The 23,120-nt window shown below is 53.6% G+C and overlaps 1 protein-coding gene across 1 annotated transcript; it reads right to left on the bottom strand.

The window, feature by feature from the left end:
• Nucleotides 1-3,156: 3,156 nt before the first annotated feature.
• RBBP8NL (RBBP8 N-terminal like) lies at nt 3,157-17,048 on the bottom strand. Its single transcript, XM_058814946.1, has 14 exons — nt 16,919-17,048; nt 15,589-15,631; nt 15,115-15,210; nt 14,671-14,783; nt 12,952-13,024; nt 11,596-11,753; nt 11,042-11,130; nt 10,000-10,163; nt 8,455-8,970; nt 7,354-7,618; nt 6,875-6,983; nt 4,852-4,913; nt 4,419-4,539; nt 3,157-3,288 (listed from the first exon to the last, which is right to left on the bottom strand). The coding sequence occupies exons 1-14, from the start codon at nt 16,983-16,985 to the stop codon at nt 3,170-3,172; spliced, it is 1,995 nt and encodes a 664-aa protein (XP_058670929.1). The 5' UTR covers nt 16,986-17,048; the 3' UTR covers nt 3,157-3,169.
• Nucleotides 17,049-23,120: the final 6,072 nt, after the last annotated feature.

Genomic DNA, 23,120 nt, shown 5'->3' with positions numbered 1-23,120 from the left:
AGGAATTCCAGGGCTGGATCAAGTGGATCAGCATATAAAGTTTAATTTAACTACAACACTTGCTCAGAGGAGCACTTTGCTCAGAGCTGACAAAGCTATATTTTGTTTTTTTCAGATATGGGATTGCCCTAAGTGTGAAATGTGTCCTCGCCAGCCCCTCAAACACACCCAGCACAAGATATGGGTGAAAACTTCTAATGATAAAAGTATGAAAAGCCCACTAATTAAAGGTAATTAACCAAGGATTTTGTGGTGGTGTCATGCAATGTGAGGGGGAAAATCTTTGTGGGAAGAAAAGGAACCGAGGACTTCATTATTTTTGGCAGGACTTCTGCATAGTTTGCTTATCAAGGGACTGTCATAGGGAGGTGATTATTTCATAGTCCATGAAAGTTCCCTCCCTCCTTCATTTCTCCCCATCCCAAGCAACCTCCCTACAGTCTGACAGGCCTCTTTATGGGATTGTATTTCTACTTCTCTTCTTTTTTCCCTTTTCCTTGCTGTGGTATTTTTAAAAGTCAGATTTATCCAATTCACCGCCGTGGTCAGTGGGTCATTGCTCACCCCTCCAAGCTGCTCTGAGAAGGGACAGAGGTTGTGCTGAGGGGAAGGCATCAGTGATGGCCCCGATCCCTTTCCCATGGCCATGATCCAATGAACGCTTCGAGCAGGGATAAATCAGCCCTGCAACCCTGGTGACCCCCCCACTGCCCTGGGCAGCTTGTTCCAGTGCCTGATGACCCATTCAGTGAACATTTTTTTACATAACATCCAATCCAAACCTCCCCTGGTGCAACTTGAGGCCGTTTTCCTCTTGTCTTGTCACCTGGGAGAAGACACCAAGCCCCACCTGGCTGCATCCTCCTTCCAGGGAGCTCCAGAGAGGGAAAAGGTCCCCCCGAGCCTCCTTTTATCCAGGATGAGCTCCCCCATTTCCCTCAGCAGATCCGCGCTCCAGACCCTTCCTCATCCTCCGAGGAGCTCTTCCAAGCCGTGAGGACAGGAGGAAGATGACGGCTGGCTCAGTAATTTTTCAGTTTCTCCTGTGAAGTTCCGTCAGCCCCGCGGGACTCCCCCGCTCCATCCCCGCTGCTGGGGCTGCCGGCTGTCCCCGCTCCTTCCCGCGGCTCCACAGCCACCGGAGGCAGAGCTGCTGTGCCCTGGGGAGGCTGAACCGCATCCCCCGCGCTCGGGGAGCGGCCCCGGCCCGGCCCGGCGCTGCCCAGCAGGCGGCACCGCCCGCCCGCCGCACCGCCCGCCCCGCTCCCGCTCCCGGTCCGTCCGCACCGCCCGCCCCGCTCCCGCTCCCGCTCCCGCTCCCGGTCCGTCCGCACCGCCCGCACCGCTCCTGGTCCCGCTCCGTCCGCACCGCCCGCACCGCTCCCGCTCCGTCCGCACCGCCCGCACCGCCCGCACCGCTCCCGGTCCCGCTCCCGGTCCTGGTCCCGCACCGCTCCCGCACCCGCTCCCGTTCCCGGTCCTGGTCCCGGTCCTGGTCCTGGTCCCGCACCGCCCGACCCGCTCCCGGTCCCGCTCCCGGTCCTGGTCCGGGTCCTCCACCGCTCCCGGTCCCGCTCCCGGTCCCGCACCGCTCCCGGACCGTCCGCATCGTCCCCGCTCCCGGTACTGCACCGCCCGCACCTCTCCCGCTCCCGCTCCCGGTCCTGGTCCCGCACCGGCCCCGCTCCCGATCGCGCACCGCGTCCCGGTCCCGCTCCCGGACCATCCGTACCGCCCCCGCTCCTCGTCCCGGTCCCGCACCCCCCCCCCTGTTACCGGTCCCATACTGCTCCCGGTCCCACTCCCGGACCGTTCGCACCGGCTCCGCTCCCGGTCTCGCACCGCCCCAGGTCCCGATTCCGCATCGCCCGCACGGCCCTCGGTCCCAGTTCCACACCATTCCCGGTTCCGCACCGCCCGCACTGCTCCCGCTCCCGCAGCGCTCCCGCAGCTGCCCCGGTCCCGCACAGTCCGCACCGCCCACACCGCTCCCGTTCCCAGTCCCGGTCCCGCTCCCGTTCCCAGTCCCGGTCCCGCTCCCGCCCGGCTGGGTGATGCGCGGCTGCCCCGGGCAGTGTTGGACCCTCCCCCGCAGCCGGCGCTCTCTGAGGGGGATTTTAGGGCTGTGGAGATGGGAAGATGCTATGAGCAAAGGGGGCTGCTCGTGGCTGGCTGTGCTTTGCTTCGTTCTTGTGAACAGGTAAAAAACCTCACGTTTAAATAGAAATAACTGCAGGTAAAGGGAGTGGGAGTGCAATATAACAGGAATTGGCTCTGGCACTTTTCTGCTGGTTTCTGTTTTGTCCCTCTTCCGTCCACCTGTGTGCCAGGAACAGCCCAGCCTGGCTCCTGGATCAATGCTGTGAGCAGGGATGCTCCCTGCAGCCCTTCCCATCTCATCCCATCAGAGAAAGATTACAAAAAGCAATTTATCCACGTGAACAATAGCCCCCAGCAATGCTGCCAAGGTCAGTGTGAGCTGCTGAGCTGGTGCTCTGCTGTGAGCTGCAGCTGGGTGTCACACACTGACCTTTTCCAGAACACACTGGGGAGAGGGAGCACCCAAACCCTCCCTTCCCACGCTCTGCTCCCTGCCCTCTCAGGGACACATCCCCCTGTCTGCCCAAGTACTTGCTCCTCATTTAACTAGAAGAGAAAACTGTGTACTTTCCCCAGGTCGGACAATACCCACGTGAGTATGAAACCTGGTAGGGATTTAATTGAAGCAGGTTGTGCATGGGGCTCTGCAGTGTTTGGTTTGGTCACCACCCCTCAGCCACTGGGACATCCTTCATGAGGAGAGGGCTCTGGAGGTCTGCTCTCCAAGTGTGAAATCCCAGGGATAACGGTTCTGGTGCAGGGTGAGGGTTCCAAAGAGACATCTCCTCTTCCCAGCTCCAGGGAAGGATCTGCTCTGGCACAGATCACTGACTGCGGGGCTCCACCAGCAGTGACCTGGCTGCTCCAGGTGTCACCTGCTTGGGTCATCCTTGCCCAGCCTCTCCTGTGGCATTGTGAGGACTTTCAGGGTGCTCTGCTCACAAACGAGTCCTTATGAATTCCCCACTGCCTGGCTCAGCATGACAGGATTCACTCTCCAGCATGGGTGGGATTCTGAGGGCTCTGAGCTCTGTCCTTTGGTCTGCAGCTGTTCCATCCTGCCCTGCTGTTAACTGTCCTTGGAGGGATCATTGTGGGAAGCAGAGCAATTCTCCAGCTCCTTTGTGATCCCCACTGGGCATTGCTCCACTTTGATTTTCTTTTTTCCTCTCATTGACTTCTTAGATCCTGTAAACAGCCAGGTGACAGCAGGAGTTAGCCACAGAGAAATGGATTTACACTTCTGGAGTCAGCATGGCCTCATCCCAAAACAGGGACAACACAGGAGGAAGCAAAGCTGAGCACAGGAAAGATGGAGAGAAACCCCTCACATGTGAGATGTGTGGGTATCCAGAGGAGGCTGTTGTGATCCTGGACACAAAACAATGTGAAGCAGAAACAGGCAGAGGACTGACCTGGTGCAGAAGCATTGCAGAGCAGCAAGATGCATTCTGCGGCTTTCTCCCTGTTCCAGTGTGGCTCATGGCTCATACCACATGCTGGGAGAGCTGCTATGCCCCTCCATCACCCCATTGCTGCCCCAGCTGCACCCACCCCTCACTTGGGACATTCCCATCCAGTCCCAGAGGGTTGTGTGTGCCTGCCTGGGGCTGCACAGCACTGCTGTGCTCTCCCCATTGCTCCAAGCGTTTGGTTTTGTACAGCAAACCCTCTTGTCACCAGCTGTGCTGCTGTCCCCTGAGCCAGCAGGGCCCTCTCAAGGCCAGGCTGGTAAAAAGCTCCCTTCAGGCTTAAGCAACAGCCCTCTGTACATTAATGGTTGGGCCAACACTTGGCTGGTTTTGCCCCCAGGACAGAGTGGTGAGCAGCAGGGTTTTCTGACAGAGCATTTTTTGAGGCCTGACAGACAAACTGTCTTATCCCTTATCAGGAGCAGTTTTCTGCTTGTTCACCTGGAGGGAACATGGGTACAACACATTCCTCTGTCAGCAGGGAAACCTCCACAGCCACACTGGAAGATCAACAGAGCTGGCAGGAACCTTTCTCTGACTGTCAATAACTCACCCCTGGGAATTTGGCCTTCCCCAGTCACCATCCCCCTGACCAGATAAGCAAACACAAGGGGCTAAGCTCTGTTAGCTTAGGTGCTTGGGGTGCTCTCCTGGCCACCCTGCCCAGGCTGTCCTGGCTAACCATTAGCTGGGGCTCCTCTGCCTGGAGCTATGAGTGCTGCAAAAACACGGCTCAGAGGAGAACCCTGCTCTGCCCTGTCCTGGGGCATTTCTCACAGGAGTCCCTCTGGAAGCAGCAGGAGTTGTAGCCTTGAGCTGATGCCCCAAGGAACTTCTCCTCCCTACCTTTTATCCAGGGATCTTGTCCTCTTTTTCTCTTCCTCTGCTGCACGTGAACTTTGTCTTTGGTGCAAAAGTATTTCCCGTCAGCCTCAGCTTCTTGTTGGATCTCATCTTCATACTTCTCCTACACCAAGGAGAAGAACAGTCAGTCTACAAACCAGCCTGGCTTTCCCAGGGAGCTGGTGGCTTTGCCAGGGACCTTTGTGACCATTGCTGTGAGTGATGACAAATGCAGTGCTCATAAAGACTTGACTGGCTGGAAAGAGTGGCACTTCTGCCCCTCAGCAGCAAGTTGTGCAACAGGGTGGGAATGAGGTTTGGCACCTGGTGCAGGAAGAGCCATCACCTTCTGGGACAGCCTGTCTGATATCTCTGGGAGCCACCAGCCTGAGCTGATGGCTGAGAACAAACCAAACAAGCAAACCAACCAACCAACCTCACTGTCCGTTGTGTCTGGCTCATCGGATTCTTGCTTCCCAGACTCGGCATCATTGTCATCTAAAGAAACACAAAAGGAAGATTTTTTGGCTGGTGGCAGGCTTGACAAGCTCATGAGCAGATGCAGAGCCACTGGCCCAGGCTCACAGAGCCACTGAGGCAGAAAGCAGCTTCAGCAATACACTGTGGTGTGAAGCAGAGGCACTGGAAGCTACATGGCCTGGAATGAATGTTTAGGAGTGATCCAACAAGACTCTGTTGGGAAAGCAGCTCCCAGGAAAGCTGTGTCCACTGGACTTTGCTACACCAAGGTCACAAGAGCTGTCCCAACATCTGTGGCTACATACAGGAGGGAAACTGGGGGGTATTTCAGCCCCAGATTGCACTTTCCTGTTTGAGCCCCCGGTGGGGAGAAGCGTCTTGGGGTGAAGAAGCCAAAAGGGACAATCCCACATTTGCTGCTGGTTCAGTCAGCAGCCTTGGCAGGGAATGTGTGCTGAGGAGCAGAGGAAGGAAAGGCAGGGGAGATGCTGCCCAGGAAAAGCATTTCAGTGTGCACAGCCCCTGGGGCTGCACAGCCCCAGACATGTGCCTGCACACACCCCACTCTGCTCACACTCATCTCAGGGGCTGGTGGTGGTGGCATCACCCTGTCTGCACACACAGTGACACACCTCAGCTGGCCATGGTGGGCACAAAGGGCTGTGCCCCGTTCTGAGGGGCAGGGGCACCCCAAAGCTCAATTCTTATTGCTCATCACACCCAGCTCTAGCCAGGATAGAGCTCAGCAGGGCAGCCCCCTCCTGCTGGCCCTGCAGAGGTGGGAGAGCAGGTGATGCTGCTTCCAGGCACTCCTGGATTCCCTGTAGCCTGATCCCATCCTCACCTTATCCTCCTGCAGGTTAAGGTTCACTAGAAAGTGCAGAAGTATTTGTGTATTGTTTCCCGGGCTTTGTGTCAACCTTAAGGTGAGAACTGAAGAAAGTCCTGTATTCCCACACCCAGAATGTAATCAGCTGAAATTCTTCTGCTATGATGATATCTCCTTAGCATGTAAATCACACAGGACTCTTTTTTTTTTTTTTTTTTCTCTCTCCACTGTGAAAAATCCTGCTCTGGAGAATGTTCCCAAACCACTCGGACACGCCCAGACCAACTAATCCAGGCGAGCTCAACTTTCTGGCCGAGCCAGTAAGGCTGGTACTGAGCAGCAGACGTGCTTCCCACCCTGATCCCCATGGCTGCTGCCTCCCACCTGCCTGGACAGACCTGGCACCTGTGGCCCTGGGGGTCAGGTGGGAGAGAGCCCTGGGAGGGCTCTTGTGGAGGGTGGGGCAAAGGAAGGAAGGAAACCATCCTGATCTGCCTGCTGCAGGTTCCAGCATCCCTGGCTCTGTGCTCAGCCCTCTGTGCTGTCATCACAGGACACGATTTGGAGCAAGGGGACAGACAGGGGTGGTTTTCCAGTGCTAGTCCTGCAAACTTCTTGCATTTTCCCCATCTCTTCTGGGGCATTCTGAGCTGCTTCTTCCCTGAGAGGAGTGGGAAATGCTGGAGCAGCAACTTTGTCCTGTTGCTGCTCATTGTGGAATGGGTTTTCCGCTGGAGCAACATTTTCCTATTCCTGCTCATTCTGGAGTGGGTTTTTCTAAGAGCATTTTTCCAATGCTGACTCCTCAGCTCCTGGAGAATTCCATGTAGATGCTCTGCTGAGTGTCCAAGGACACCCCAGGGGTGTTGGACACAGACACTGGGCCTTTCTCCAGAAAAAACAGGATTACTTTCTCCCCATTTATACTGAGCCTGAATTTTGGACTTTTCTAGGGTAGAAAATTGAGCTCTCAAGGACAGAAATGTGAAACCTGAATTTCCCCAAAGGCCCAGAGGAGCTGGGAGCACTTGGTGCCTGGAGGGTGGGATTGCAGGCGTGTGCAGAGCCCAGCAGAGAGCTCTGGGCTGGGAAATGCCTTCACCTTTCACTCCTGCCTTCTCAAATGTCACATTTGCCTGGGGCTTCTTACCTGCATCTCCCTTCTGTGCGCTGACATCCCGCCTCAGCCCGGCCTCAGGAGGGGCCTCTGGGTCACTTGGGGTGGAGCTGTTTGTCAGATATGCCCGTGAAAGCCTCAGCTGTGGGACACAGGGACACAAACACCGCTGTCACCAGGCAGGAGAGGACTGTCCCCAGCCCTCAGTTGATGACAGTGACACCCACAGGGACGAGCATCACAGAGATGCTCCTGTTTCTGTAGTGTGTTTGCAGGGAGCCCAGCACCCCCTGCAGCAGCCTGTGGGAGGGGGCACAGCCACTGCCTGCCCTTGGGCATGGATGGAACCCTGGATGGGCACTGGAGGAAGGTGTGGAGTGAAGCCAGGGCTGAGCAACCACGGCTCTGCCATGTGCAAACTGGCTTCACACACACCAAACCCATCCTCCCACAGTGCTGCTCACAGTGGTCCCAGCAGCAGTGCAGGGGATGCCAGCAAGAGCTGTACTCACCACAGCTGCATCTTCCTCCTCCTCCTCCTCCTCCTCCTTGGCAGCCGCGGGCAGTGCCCAGCGGTAGGGGCAGCGCAGGCGGTCCCGCTGTGCCCTGTGTCCCCCTGCGGGCACGGCCGGGCTGTCCCCGGGGCTGTCCCTCGGGCTGCCGTCCGTCTGTCTGTGCCTGGGGTCGGACAGGTCCAGCGGGGCGTCCCCATCCTCGTCCCTCGCCTCCTTCCCCCTGGCTCGCGGCTCGGGGCGCTCCCTGCCCCGCCACAGCTGCCTGGAGAACAAACTGCTCAAACTGATTAGCTCTGATAATTGATAAAAACATTGGTCTTGTAAGCCAAAGATTGAAGACTAAACCCCCTTGTAGAGTTACCCCACCATCCTACCTCAGGAAGAAAGGATTCAAACCCTCATCTCCAACTGCCAAAGTTTTAACTAAACCACTTCCTGACCCTTCCACTAAAGAGCCCGAATCGCCCCCCGAGACAATCCTCACATGAGCTCCAACACCACAAACAGAGTAAACAATGTGGGAATCCATAAAATTAGAGGGTTTTGGGAAAGCTGCAAAAGGCAGGCCTCAGATACCGCAAGAATTGTGAGTAGAGCTAAAGCAACAGTCATGAGGTAGGTCAGCAGAAAAATTATTTAAACTGTAGGAAAAACAAGGGCAAATAGAACAATAGCCTGTGTATTAATGCTTGTCTGAATAGCTCTCTAAGCTGCAGAAAGTTTATCTAGCAAGACATTAGGAAGGGTAAAGCTTAAGAATGGAGCTCAGTGCGTTGAGGCTTACGAGTGGGTATCGTATTTGAAATAAGTAAGCATTGTTTTAACCAAAGGTACCTGTGCTTATGGTGATTGGATAGAACTACTGTCAATGTGCTTTTGCTTTGTGTGATTGGTCAAGAAGCTTATAAAGTATGTTGTAACATTAAGTTTTCTGGCCTGCTGCCTGGATTGTGAGCTGCTAGCATCTTCCCATTATCATAACCATGTAATGAGACTGATGCTGAAAAATAAACAGCTCGAGACACTTTCTATAGTAGCCCCGTCTCGTTTGTGTCTGTAAATAACCCCCCTCTGCCGACATCAAACAACAATCCTCACCCCTCTTCCTTCCCGTCCGCAGCATCCTCCAGGAACACCCTCTCCTCCTTGCAGCCCACGGCCATGCCCAGCCACGGGGACAGCGGCCGTGTCTCGGTGTCACCGTGTGCCCGCTGGCCCGGCCGTGTCTCGGTGTCACCGTGTGCCCGCTGGCCCGGCTGGCACTGCCGCAGCAGGAGATGCTGCAGCCGCTCCCGCTGCTTCAGCAGCTGCAGCTTCTCCTCCAGCTGCTGGTCCCTCACGTACACCATGGTGGCAGGGAGCTTCAGCAGGGCTGCCTGCTCGTCCCAGGTGTCCCGGCAGCGTGTCCTGCCCTCGGCAGCCTTGCTCCTGAGCGGGTGCATGGGGAAGGTGCCGCTGTCCCGCTCGCCCGGGGCGCAGGGACCCGCCAGCCCCAGCTGGTGCAGGGACAGGTGCTTGTGCAGCAGGCACAGCTGCTCTCTCCGGGCACTCAGTTTCAGGTTTTCGTAGGACGGAGCAACCTTGGGGGAGTCTGGGTTGCTCGCTGTTAAATAACTAAAAAAAGGGTGGAAAAAAAATTACATTACAGATCATGTCAGGAAAAACCCCTACACATTAGCACCAGAGCTTTCCTGTGGTTTCCCAGCTGTGCAGGGATGTGTGTGGTCTCTCCTGCTCTTTCCATGCCCTGTTGCAGCTCTTGGTCAGTACACCATGTTTGTGTTTGGGGTCTGTGCTGGGGAGGAGGGTCCTGGTGGCCAGGGGCATCAGGCAGCCAGCAGTAGGAAGCCATTCCCATCCCACACAGCATGGGAAGCCATTCCCATCTCACCATCCAGCAGCAATTCCCCGTCCCCAGGCCATGGCAGCTCAAGGCAGGGGGTTGTGTTAGGGTAAGGTAAGTGACCTCTCACATCAGCACTGCTGCTGAGAAGTCACTTTTTGAATAAAGTCGTACAGCCAGCAACATCCTTACTAACCCCCTGGGCTTTCTTAGTGCCTGAAGACCCCCAGGACAGAGGGACAGCCCACCCTCCCCTAATCCCACTCAATGGGAAACTCTTACATCTATCCTAGGAAGGTTGGGGCAGTGCAGGAACCTGCCCTGCATACCCAGTCCCTGCTGCTGCTGGTTATTTGGCAGCTTCCATGAGTGCAAGCTGTTCCCAGGCGTGCTCTGCAGAGCTACTCACACTCTGGGAAACTCTCTGTCTGCAGGTGAACTCCCTGGCCTTGCTCTGTGCTCCTGAAATCATGGGGAGGATAAGCCTGGGAAGTGCTGAGCCCTGCAGGAAAGCCCATTAGAATAGATAAGGGGGAGGAGCAGGAATTGCTGCCTGCCTGGGACAGTCCTGCCTGGATGTGGGGACACCTGGTTCACTTTGTGGGTCTGTCTGAGGAGCTGGAATAACGAGAGCCTGACCTCGTTGGGCTGGATTCCAGTCATTTTTCACTGCTGCAAACTGGGATATCCCCCCCTTCCCGAGGCTGTGGGGGAAGTTTGGGGAGGGAGGAGGGCAGGCACAGTGAATGCTGGCACTGAGGGTGCTGCAGCGGGTCAGCCCATGGCTCCCAGGTACTCACGCCTCCAGGCTGGGGCTGTGCTCTCGTTCTGGAGGGAGAGGAGCTTTCCTGGCTGGGGGAGACACTGCTGCCTCTGAGGGACTCCTTTCCAGGAGGCAGGGTCTGGAGCCAGCTCTCACCAGGGCAATGGTTCCGTGCAGCTGGTTGGAAATCCTCTGGGATGCCTGTGGCAGAAAGTCCGGGTGAGCCATTCTGGAGGGAGCCTGCCTGAACTGGGACACATCTCCTCACCAGTGACAACGAAACAGACAGCTCCTGAGTGCTCTGCTTGATATGGTGCTGGGCAACACCTCTATCAAGTTTTTTATTCATTTTTCCAGGAAATTTTCCCTTCGTGTACTCTCCATTTTCTGGCTGCACTGATTTGTAGCACAGGAAGTTTTGCATCTCAAGTCATGATTCAGTGGCTTAACCAAGATAAGACCCTGCAAATTCCTTGTCCCATAGTCAGGCCTTTTTACTCATGCAAGGCTTTATTCCTGCAAGCTCCTGGCACACACTGCTCTGGTGGGTGTAATTCTGCTGGTCCAGGACATCACTGTCTCCATCAGCTGTCATGAAAGGCTCCCCACATGTTCTGACTTGACTTTCCCCTGCCCACCTGGAGATGTCACCAAGCCGTTCTGTGATCCCTATTAATTATCCCCACAGCCTGCCTGCAGCCTTACCAAAACCCCTTTTCACCTGCTCTTTCAAGTTTTTTTGTGGAGGTCGAGTAAGCAAAACCTGTGCCAAAACAGAGGTATCTGTGTGGGTGTGTGTGTGGACTTGAGTTCCCAGGAGCAGGTCCAGGTCCTGCAGTCTCATCTCCAGTGCCCAGTGTCACCATGTCACTCAGCAGCCCTGGGCTGACACCCTCTCTGTGTTTGTCCTTGCAACCACTGAGTGCCAGGCTCTGGAAATGACAAACTGCCCAAGTCTGGCTGATTGTTCCACCCCCCAAGTGCCTCCTACTCTGTCCCTGTCCCAGTCTGATCCAGTTCAGATGGCCACGGCAGTGGGGACAAGGCCTGAGGACATCAGGCTACCTCTGACAACTCACTATTTCTGCAAGGCTGACTTCTTGGAGGAGAGTGCCTGGAGAGGTCCTGCTGCTTGGGGAGCTTCTCTGGAGCTTCTCTGGAGGCTTTTCTGCAAAAAAAAAAGACACAACCAGCTGCTGTAATGGTCCCCCAGAGCTGCTGCAGCCCTGCCCTGAGTGGGCTGGAGCCATGCAGCCTCCCAGGGATGCCACTGGCTGCTACCAACCACTCTCAGAGAAGGTTTTGAGTCAAAATTACCTTTTGGCTCAAGCCAGCACCTGGCTGAACGTGCCTTTTGTTGCATGTGTGGGTGGCAGGAAGGCAATGCCATGCTCTCTGCATGAATTTTCTTTCATTGGGGGCACCAAGCACTCTTTAGCTCTAATGCAGAGCAGGGTGTTTCTCCCCTGACCTGCATTTCCCCCCCATCAGCTTTTTTGCCCGTGGCAATGCCCATCTGCCAACAGCTTGGTCCTTGCCCTCCAGACCCTTTCCCAGGGCAGTTTTGCACCATGGCTCAGTCACTTTTGACACCTCCAGGTTCCTCAAGGGTGGCAGAAGCGGCAGCACCCACCTTCACTGAGCTCCAGCTCTGGCACGTCCTGCTGGGCTGCTGCTTCCCTGGGCTCTGCCTTCTCTGTGCTGGCATCCCTGCTCACTGGGGACAGCAGAGTCAAAGGGGAGCTTGGTGTGGAGCAGCTTTCTCTGGAGGACACTCCTGGGGTCTTTGTCCTGTCCCTGTTGGAAGGAAAAGAGCATGAATGAAGGAGAAGGAAGGGTTTGGAGCCACTGTACTGAGAGCTCTGAGCCTGATACACAAATACACGTATTTATCTATGTGTGCATGTGGATATTCCAGATCCTCAGCCTCACCTCCCTCCACTGCAGCTTATCAGCAGCCCAGCTGCAGTCTGGAGCATGGACAGCATGCCAGCCCCACTTGGAGGTGTGATTGCCCCACTTGGTTGTGGGTAACGTCGGGTTGGGTAAGGCAGGACCCAGCTGTGGCTGTTGCAAAAGCTCTGTGGGAACCTGGCCCTGCCTGGGCTTTCAGCCTGATGGAGGGGTGGGTTCAGCACAGGGATGTGGTGTCTGCCCCGTCACCAAACCAGGATGGAGAGGGTGATGCTCAGTGCCACAAGGAGTGCCTGAGGCTTGGGGACACACACAGAGCCCTGGCTGGACTCTGATGCTGAGGTGTGGATGTTTGGCTGAAAATCCTCCTATCCAGCATCTCAGGGGAGAGCAGAGCAGAGCAGAATCACTCAGTGCTCAGCAAGCCCAACCCACAGCTCTGGAAGCACTGGGGAGGAAAAGCCAGAGCTTCTCTTTAAGCAGATGGTGCTCCCGTGCTCCAAAGAAAACACATTTCTAAACTAATCCCTCAGTGCTAATTCCTCTGGACTTTAAACCCTTGAGGAATGAGCTGATTTGTATATATTGGCCAGCCTGGCAGGTTACTTGGCTTCCAGCACAGTGCGCTGCTGGGCTGTGAACCTGTTGGTGCAGATCCCTTCTCCCTCTTTAACCCCATCCGTGTCCCTTGGGTGTCACTGTCCTTCCCCCAGAGCCATCTGCTTCCTGCAGACCCTGTCTGGCTGCTGCAGGAGGGGAGCTGGTGCCATGGAAAAGCCATGGAATGCCAGGCTGAGCTCCATGCAAGCTGCCCTGGGCTTTGTTTCCAGGGGGTTAAATATCTTTGTTCCCCAAAAATTAATCACTGGATGCTGGTGAACAGGGCAGTGAGCAAAGGTTAACAAGGATTTTGAGACTATTAGGGATTTTTCCATGTCTTACATACACAGGAACCCATGGGAATTAGGTGCTAAAATACCCCTGAGGATGCCCCAGTGTGGACCTTGCCCTGCCCAGCTCTGGGGATGCCCTTGCCAATGTCCCTTGTAGAGAATGAAACCAGGAAAGTGCTTACTCCAGGCTCTGGAGCCTCTTCAGTTCCTCCTTGAGAGTTTTGTTCTCCTCCCTCAGGCGATTGGTCTCGTTTGCTGCAGGGACAGAGGAGGGGCTGTGAGTTCAGGTGCTGCGAGGATGCTGCTCACAGCTCGCCGGGGCGATGGAGCGGGAGGAGGGAATGGCACCGACTCTGGGAGGGATGCTGAATTTCCTTCCCTCTTTGTAAAAGTGCTGGGGCTAGGGGATGAAGGGGAGCAACTTTCTGACTCAGGTTTCATCAGGATTGGGTCTGCCTGCAGATCCCCAGCTCAGGGGAAGAGCCAGACCCAAAACCAGACCCAGACCCAAACCCAGACCCAGAGGAGGCAGTGGTGGGTTGGGCACAGTGAACATCTGTCACAGACATATTTCATGAAAAATCCTTTTGCTAAGATCTTTTCTCCTGAGAAGCTGGGAAGCTTCATCTCCTCCATGTTTTGCTGCATTAGAATGTGATTCAGAGAATTGTTCACCCAGCATGTGAAATTGTTTTTACTTGGTGACCAATGACAGCCACCTGTGTGGAAGCTGTAAGCAGTCACAAAATTTTATCATTCCTTTCTTTGCTAGCCTTCTGATGAAATCCTTTCTTCTAGTCTTTTAGTATAGTTCTAATATATAATTTTCTTTTCATATAATATATATAATATATAACATATAATATATACAATATATTATATCATTAATATAAATAATATGAATAATATGAATAATATATATTATATAATATATATAGAATATAGAATATAGAATATAGAATATATTCCAGAATATAGAATATAGAGTATAGAATAATAATAAAATAATATAACAATATAATAATATAATAATATAATAATGTAATAATATAATAATATAATAATATAATTATATTATTACATTATATTATAATAATATAATAATATTATAATATTATAATATTATATTATAATAATATAATAATATTATATTATAATAATATAATAAATCAGCCTTCTGAAACATAGAGTCAAAATTCTCATCTCTTCCCTCATCCCAGAACCCCTGTTAACACCAGGGCAGGGTGGTGAGTGGATGCTGTGTTAGGGGCAGGCCTGGGGGTCTCAGGGGGGTCACACAGAGGCCAGAGGGAGATGTGAGCACCCAGCCCTGGCCACAGAGAGCATGGCTGGGCTCCCAGGCATGGTGCCCTGCCTTGCTCCTGCTCGAAAGCAGCACTCAGGCAGCAGTGCCATAGCAAGGGGAGATAAACCACGGGCTCTTGGCATCTCTCCATCCCTCCTAAATGCCTTATCTCCTTCACCCCATGACCCTCCCCAGGCTGGTCAGATCCCCAGGGAAAAACACCCAGTGCTGGGAGCTGTGCCAGGGGCTCAGGAGAAGATCCATCACACGTGTTGCTTGATTTCATTTACCCGTGCTGAGCTGCTGCTGTGACTTTCCTGTCTTTGCCAGAGTGTTGCTTCTGCCGTGCCAATGCATCCTTTCCCCAGGCAGCTGACACAGCCTGGAATCTCTCATTTTTCTGGAGGTGGGGAGGGCTGCGACCCCCAGCTCTGATGATTTGTGTGAAGGGTTATGTCTCCTTGCTCCCTCCCTTCTCCCCATCCCCAAGCCCTTCCCAGATTCCTGCTCACTGCGTACAAATATCTGGGAGAGGGATTAACTGGCAAAGACTCAGCCTGCCAGAGCCAAGCTCACAGCAGGTGTCAGTACGTACAGAGGATGAAGATGTGCTGCAGGCTCTGGAAGTGAGAGGTCTCATACTCATTCTGCTTCTTTTTGGCCAGCTCCTGGGTGACCATGCATCTGTCACAAAGGCCAGCTCGCAGCCTGCAGGAAGGAAACCCCACAGCTTGTTACCACATGAGAGAAATAAGTTCCTGCCCTGCCCATGGGGAAGTGTGAACACCCAGACCATCACTGGGAATCACCCCCACAGCCCAGCACTGGCCTTTGCACCCCTCCAGCCCCACCACACCAGCCTAGGAAAGCTCCTATGCACCTGCCCAGACTCCTCCAGCTCTCCCAGCAGCTGAATATAGGAAAAATAGAAGTTCATGTGCTGCATCCCAGTCCTGGGGAGACAGCAAACCCCAAACTCTCCCCCAGGATTGTGCAGTCGCTGCCACTCAGCAGCACCCTAATTAAAAACAAATCCTACCTGTTTTCTAACACCTTTACATTTTCTTTCAGGACCTTCTGTTGTTCTCTTAATTGGTGATTTTTAGCAAACAGCTCTTCAATTCTCTGAGCATCGCTAGTTGAAGAAGCACAACAAAAAAAGCAGGGTTGTTAGATTGCTTCCCAAAACCCGTGCCTTCATTCACAGCGCCCTTTTTCTTGTGTGGCAGGAGGGGAAACAAATGTGTTGGAGCCTGGATCCTACCCCTGACACCCCAGTTTATTCCTCCCACTAATTGTTCTCCAACGGGGAAAGCACCGGGTGGCACAAGCATCACCTGCCTGTGGGAAGGCAAACTGGAGCTGGGCTGGGATCACCCCAACCCTGCCTGGAGCCAAAATTTGGCAGTGCCAGAAGAACAAATGGTGGTCTTTAATGCAGCAGTGTTGGAGAATAAGTCAGAAGTCTGAAATTGCAGTGGTGTAACCACCCCTGTGCCCCAGCATCGCTCACCGGCACTTCTCTGTGGTCAGCTCCGTCACCTTGCTGTGCAGACCTGGAATAATGGACAGACACACAGACATGGGTGTTTGTGGCCAATGCCCCAGCACTCAGAAGCAAACAGCACTGAAGGAATTTCAGGAAGGTTCGTGGCTTTGCAGAAATCTCACCCATCCACAAGCCTGAGCTCTGATAAGGAATAACACATTGCATGTGTTAAACACAGCCACAGTTTAATGTAACTGGGAAAAGCTGTACAGAATGTGAGCTCCTTTTGTATCCCCACCATTTAATGAGTCTGCATATCCTTTGCAGACCCAAAAAGTCTGGTTTAGTTTTGTTTCTACTTATTTCTCTCTGCAGCCTGCATGTCCCAGGTGGGCAGTATTTTATAGCTTTCATGGTTGGAAAGCATCTTGGAGAATATTTACAGCTGGATGGCTTTCCTTGATGGATCTGCAGACATTGTATCCTGTCAAATCCATTTTATGCAAAGTAGATGTAAACATGTGGTTCAAATTGCTCAACAGTTTCCTCTAACTCTCACACGGCTTGAAATTACACAAGAGAAGAATGAATTCATAAGCCAGAATCACCCAAAAGTGCTGAAGTTTTGTTCATAATATTGATACTGGGAATTATTCTAATAGGAAAACAGTTGGGTTTGGCACTTGGTTGCTTAACCTAATGGGTTTTATTTTAATAATGTATGGCCTGAGAAATAATTTATTCCCTAGACTATCCAACCTGACTCAAACATTTTCTTTAGCAGAGCTTCATCTCCTGCTGCTTCTGTCTTATAGATTATTGCATCTCTGTGCTGTCCCTTTGATCCCTCAGTATCCAAACACACTGCAATCCTCACTGATGGAGCAGATGCCCAGCAGGTGTGAGTGCCACCCCTGCAAACTCCCAGCTCACCAGACAATGACAGCAGGGGCAGGAGGAGCCAAATCCCCCCTGGTTAATGCTGGGAGCACCTGGGATTCCTGCAGGGGCTGAGCACCTCCATGGCCTCCTTTCCACAGCATGGAGAGCAGGAAAGTCCTCTCTCTTCTGAGAGAACAAGTTACTTCTTCATTCAAAAAGTCACTTCTTCCTCAGTATGCCAACGAGAGGTACAAATGTGCCACCAGTGGGTGTTGTCCCCTGAGGGGCAGGCTGTGACCTCATGTCCCAAGCCATCCCCAAGGGTGCTGCTTGCTCAGCACTAATCCCCAAATCTCCTTAATCCACCCCTGCTCCTCCTCCCTTCAGGTTATTTGACACCAAAGGGATCAAGGTGGTTTTACAAAGAAATGGATCTTGGCCAGGTTTTGGTAAGAAAATTTTGTCTCCCTACCTTGAACCTCTTTCTCATGGATTTCCTTGAGCTTGTTCAGGAACTCTGCAAAACTCTCTGTGGTCATGGTCAGGGCTGAGCCACACACCAGGCTGTGTCCAGTGTGGGGGTGTCCTTCTGCTTCAAATTTCAGCCTAAAATAGAAAAAAAAGTCCAACAAAAGAGATGTGCCTGGTGCATGTGGTGTTCTGGAAAGGACAAAGCCCAAAGCTGGGAAGGGAAATTGTTTGCTAAACCATGGGAGGCATTTTTGTCCACCCTGCCTCAGTGCTGAGCATAGCAAAGAGCATTTCTTAGATACTGCAAGAAGCCCAGCTGGAAAATCAGGCTTTTCCTCTACTTGTTGAGCTGTTTAAATTGCATTTCTTTGGGATGAGGTGGGGCAGGGCATCTTCTTGAGCATAAAGAAGGGACTGCAGAACTCGTGCTGGGATCACATGGGGACTGATGATGGGGAAATTCACAGCAGATTTGGTGCTTGAGCCTGATGGACTCATCTGCTGGGATGCTCCCTTGCATCCCTCATCCCTCTGGCACCAGGCACAGCTTTTACAGAGGCAGCACACAGCACTCAGGCTTCCCAGTGCCATCACCCAGCCTTCCTGCATGGCCTCACTGGCTGCAGCCTCTTCCAGCCCTTGGGAGACACCCAACAGAGCTTTTCCACCCAATTTTACAGAGAAACCACCAGAGGTGATGCCCAGAGCCAAGAGCTGCAGGAAGCTGTCATGGGCACATCCACGGGGTCCTCTGGAACCACCAAAACCACGCTGGGAAAGAGGAACTTCCACATGAAGGCGTTTAGCATCTCCTCATGGGGACTTCTCCCCCCAAATCGTTCTGGGTTACTGAGTCATGGTGAGTAATTCTGATCATAACAGAGCACCTGTTAGGTGCCTTCAACCCCAAAGAGATCGCCCTGGAGCTGGGCAGTGAAGGGTGGGCTGGCACCCAGGCTCTGCATCCCCACAGGAAGGTTGTGCTGGGTTCCAGAGCTCTCCCAGCCCGGCTCCCGCCCGTGCCTTTATCTGCATGTGCAGCAGGGACGTGCCAGATCGCCTGCATATGCAACATGTGGGCACGCAGAGCTGGAAGAAGAAAGTTTCCCCTAAAGCATCTGATTTTCAAAAGAAATGAGGCACGTGGCAGCAAGCAGCAGCAGCGAGCTCGGCACGCTCGGGTCGGGAGCGGTGCCTGAACACGAACCCTCCTGAGCCACCCTGCCTGGCTTGGAGCAAATCTGCTGCAAACTGAGTGCAGACCTCATTCTCTGGGGAAACAACTGAAAATATTCATCACTCCTGCCTCCCTGGGCATAACTCATCCATTGCCAGGCCTGGGTGATCGAAGCCAGCAGTAAAAGCACAGTGTGGCTTGTCCAGCTTGGGATCTGTGAAATGGGGTTGGGAGCTGATCTCTGCCCCAAGAGCCACAGTGAAGAAGCAGTCAGGGGAAATAATGTGCAGCTCTAACAGCAAAAACCCTCCTGGTGTTAATGGGATGTGTCGCAGACATCTTTTCATGAAAAATCCTTTCCTTAAGATTTTTCCTCCTGAGAAGCTGAGAAGCCTCAAAAACAAAATGTAAACCATGGTTATCTGCTGCTGTGGAATGCAACAAGTAGATCTGTGATTAGCTCATGTTAGTTTGTTTGTAATTAATGGCCAATCACAGTCAGCTGGCTTGGACTCTCTGTCCGAGACAGAAGATCATTCTTTGGCATAACTTTGATCATAACTCTTTGTTATCATTCTTTTCTATTCTATTCTTAGTTTAGCTAGCCTTCTGATGAAACATTTTCTTCTATTCTTTTAGTACAGTTTTAATGTAATATATATAATAAAATAATAAATCAAGCCTTCTGAAACATGGAGTCAGATGCTCATCTCTTCCCTCATCCAAGAACCCCTGTGAACACAGTCACTTCCCAGGATCACTGAGTCCTAAATGAGGCTCTGCCCTGGGCAAAGCACCTCCCCAGGGCTGAGATCAAACCATCACAGGGCTGACACCTCAAGTGCCAGCTGGGAAGGCTCTGCAGGCACTGATTCCCACTGCATTCCCCAGTGCTGTAAGCTGGGAAGGGATTACAGCTGGTGGCTGTATGTGCTCCTGTTGCCCTTGCTGCTGCTGGACCAGCTCCTGCCCACCTTGTACCAAGGGTTCAGCCCTGTCCCCAGGGCTGGCATCTCCTTGGGCTGAACCCAGAATTGTGAGGCACAGGGGTTCAGCTCAGCCATCCCGGGAAGGTGACACCCTGGCTGGGACTGTGCCAGCCTCTGCACAGGGAGTGGGGCTGGGCTGGCCCGGGATGGCAGGAGGGAGGTGTGGGGGCAGCCCAGGTGTCGCTGCTGGAGCTGCATCCCTGCAGCTGTGACTCAGTGCAGAGCCCGCAGATCAGGATTTGGGGCTGGGCTGTGGCGGCAGCTTCACTTCCATGCACAGCTGAGGCTGTGGTGCCACCGGGATTGGGGTTTACTCCTGATTTTCTGTTCCTCTGAGCCCTCAGGTGAGTGGGGACCTGCTGCAGATCCAATCAGCAGGGAAAAGCTGCCACTTTTGGTGTTTTTCGAGATGCCAGAGTGGGGACCTGCTGTATATCCAATCTGCAGGGAAAAGCTGCCAGTTTTGGTGCTTTTTGAGATGCCAGAACCCCTCTTTGCCTGCAGATGGAACAGCCACTCTGCGGCAAACCTGGTGAGGACCTCAGCTCTCCTCTGTGCTGAGAGATCCTTCATGAGCGTGGCTCCCAGGTGTCTTTTGCCAGGATTCAGCATTTTCCTGCAGCAGAACAGCCCCAGTGACAGCACAGGCTCCCTGAGGGCTCAGCTTTGCTCCCTCTCACGCTGTGGATGGGTGAAGCTGTGAAGCTGCAGCTCCTGCTCTGGAGGATTTATTGAGGGAGATTTACTGCTGCAGCCCAGAGCACAGAGCCCCAGAGTGTGGAGCTGGCTCCCTGAGACAGGGATTTCATTGGAGCCCTTTGCAGAGCTGTCACTGTGATGTAGAGCTGCTGGTGCTGCATGCAGCCCCGTGGCAGGGCTGGAGCAGCCCTTGGGCACCCCAGCAGGGCTGGGAGTATTTCACAGTGACAGTGCCCTCTGCAAACAGAGCCCCAGTGGCAGAAACCAAAGGCAAACTCCTCATGCAACCCTAAACCTGGAGGGTTTGGGAAGCCCAAGATGGGGGGAGCTGCTGTTACCTGCTGTGTCTTTGCTGCTCTCTGCATCCCTCGATGCTCACTCAGGGTGGGACAGGGCTCCAGTTTGGGTCCCTGGGTGTCTCCTCTCATGTACAGGGCTGGAGCAGCCCCCAGCATCTCCTGGGTACCAGTGACAGGGTGCTCCTGTTGTGAAGGGGAAGCAGCAGGGAGGTTATTTCTGTCCCATTGAGGGGGCTGGGGAAGGGGTGGGTTTGGGCAGCTGGCTCTGACAGCACAGCCAACCCTCATTCCTTGGTCCCCAGGGAGTTCCTGGCCTCTCAATGGCATCCCCAGCACTGCCTGTCACACTCACAGTGTGACATCCCACCCTGAGCCCTGTCTCCTTTCAGCAGGATAAAGCAGCTCATTAGCTAAACGAGCTTAAGTCATAAAAAAAAAAAAAAAAAAAAAACAGAAAAGAAAAAGAGGAAAAGGCATGACAGTGACATTCTGAAACTGTGGGATCAGTGAAGCTTAATGGATTTGCCACCAAGTATTTCCACCAGCAGTGCTGGAGCTGCTCATATCCAGGCTGGATTGATGGCACACACCTTCCTCTGGGCAATGCTGGGCAGAGCTGCTCTGACCAGCCAAACTTTCTCTCCTTGGCTCCCCTGCTATGTTCCTGATCTCATTTTAGAGTTACAAAACAAGTGTGTACTCAGAAAAACTGCCTGAACACTCATGGAAAATCTGCAGTCCAGGAGTATTTCACAGGCCAGTGTGGAGCTGATGCTCTTTGCTGATGTACTTCACTTGGCAGCTTAGAGAAGGCTTTTTTGGTACATTGGGGGATTCTTCTTTTTTTTTTGCTGGGCATTTATTTATTTGCATGACTTAACATGGCACAGACTGCCCTGAAATGGAGCCCAGTGCCTGCTCTCCACCGTGCTGGGTTTGCTGTGGGTGCCAGATTGCAAAATTACCTCCCAACAGGTGAGACAGGAGGAGCAACCTTGGCTCTTGCCTCTCCAGGGGGGAGGATTTGCTGCCTTCCTCTACGTGGCACAACCTGAAAATCCTCCCCAGAGCAGAGCAGAGCAGAGCAGAGCAGAGCAGAGCAGAGCAGAGCAGCTGCTCCGTGCTGCTCCACCAGCCCAGGGCCCGTTTGCTGGCTGCTGCAGGGGGGTCCCTTTGGGCTGATGTGGGGCTGAACACTGCTCTGACCTGTCCCAATGGCCCTCTGGGTTTGTGGCACAGCCCCCTGAGCCAGCCCAGCAGGATCAGCAGCACAGGGGATGCTGGCCCTGCTCACAGACCTGTCCCATGCAAGGAGAGCTGAGCTGCAGCAAACCCTCCACCATGCTGCTCCAGCCTCAAGTCCCAACCTGCACCCTCTGGGGCACTGATTTACTTCTAGCCCAGAAAGTCTCTGTTGCCATAACAGAGCAGAGCCCTCGTGATCACAAATTCAGCAGCTCCATTTCTTCCCACCACCCTGGCCCTGTGCTTTTCCAGCTTCTGCGGCAATCACCAACCCCCGAATTTGAGTTTTCTTCCATTTCCTCATTTCTGTTAAGAGCCCTTATTCCTCTCAAGAGTCCTTGATATTCCTTGCCATAGGTTCATCCCTCCCCTTGTTATTCCTTGCCATAGGTTCATCCCTCCCCTTGTTATTCCTTGCCATAGGTTCATCCCTCCTCCCAGCAGAGCCTTGGCTGCCCTGGCCTTGCAGGGTCACTAAAACCAGAGCTGTTGGTCCTCTGCAATGCCTGAACACACCCAGGGGTCTGGCTGGCTTTCACACAGCAGGGTGGGCAGTCTGGGGGTCTCTCCTTGCACTGGCCCCATCTGGAAGGGAGGTTTTGTCCTCCCACTCTTGCTGCTTTGCTGAGGTTTGACAGTAAATATTTGTTCTCCTCCCCACTTGAGGACCAATGACATTTGGAGCCACCAGCCGTGCCATGATGCTCCCCAGAGCCTGGTGGGCTTTGGGCAGATCTGTGGGCAGCCCTGCGTGCCCACAGGAGGATCCAGAAGATGATTAAAAGTATTCACTTATCTGCCCGTGCATCTCGGGGTAACCACAGCTTCTATAAGCGTTCCTCAATTAACACCTCAAAACGCTCTGGGAAGTGGCTAATGGGGCATTATCGGGTTTTTTGGGCGCTTTAATTGAGGAGTGGTGAGGCTCAGGAGTAGCTCAGGGCCCTGTTGGGATTGGAGGCACGTGGGCACTGCCCATCCCAAACCCTTCCACTGCCACCCCCAGAGCCCTGGCTGGGCAAAGGGGCAGGGAGATACCCTGGGAAGCTCTGAGGGATGGTGGGTATCACCCAGCCTCTGCTTGTGGTCCCATCACACTGCTCGTGGTGCCTGGAGAGCATCTTGGTCCCTCTGCCTTCTCCTCCCCAGCAGCATGACTCAGAGCCCACGCTGCTCCTGACATGGGGAATTCACCATTCCTGGTCCTGCAGGGGAAAGATGTCCTGTGTGGGCACAAAGATTCCTCCCAACCACACTTCCACAAAGTGGCACCTCAGCTGCTGCTGTGTGAGGGTGCATGGGCACCCTGAGCCAAGATAATGACATGGAAATGGAAAAACCAGAGCTCTCTGCCCTGGGTATGGAGATAGCCCTGGATATCCCCAGAGGATGGAGTCCTGGGGAAGATCAGCTTTTCTCTTCAGCACCATTTAAAAAAGGAGAAATGTGTTAGGGAGAGCTGGCCCTGCAAACCCCTCCTGGGTGATCAGCCCTGCTGCAGCACCAGGGATGAGTCTTGGCAGCTCAGCCCCGTGCTGTGCTGTCCAGCAGCTGGCACAGACAGAGCTGGGCATTTTCACAGACTGAAGCATCTCTGCACGTCCCAAATGCCTGGTGACACACATGGCCACCTAGGCTGGGCCTGGAATCAATGCATCAGTGTCCTGCATCCTCCAGAGGAGCATCTGTGGCCATCTCAGGACATGGCCCATCGTGCCACTGCTCCAGCAGAAGGGACAAGGAGGGGGCAGTGGGGACAGCTCAACCCACAGCAGCACAGCCCCGTGCAGTGTG

The sequence above is a fragment of the Ammospiza caudacuta genome, chromosome 15 (genome assembly GCF_027887145.1).
Source record: "Ammospiza caudacuta isolate bAmmCau1 chromosome 15, bAmmCau1.pri, whole genome shotgun sequence".
Classification (NCBI taxonomy): Eukaryota; Metazoa; Chordata; class Aves; order Passeriformes; family Passerellidae; genus Ammospiza; species Ammospiza caudacuta.
Note: the sequence above shows the minus strand (reverse complement) of the source record. Positions and strands in the feature narration are given on the sequence as shown.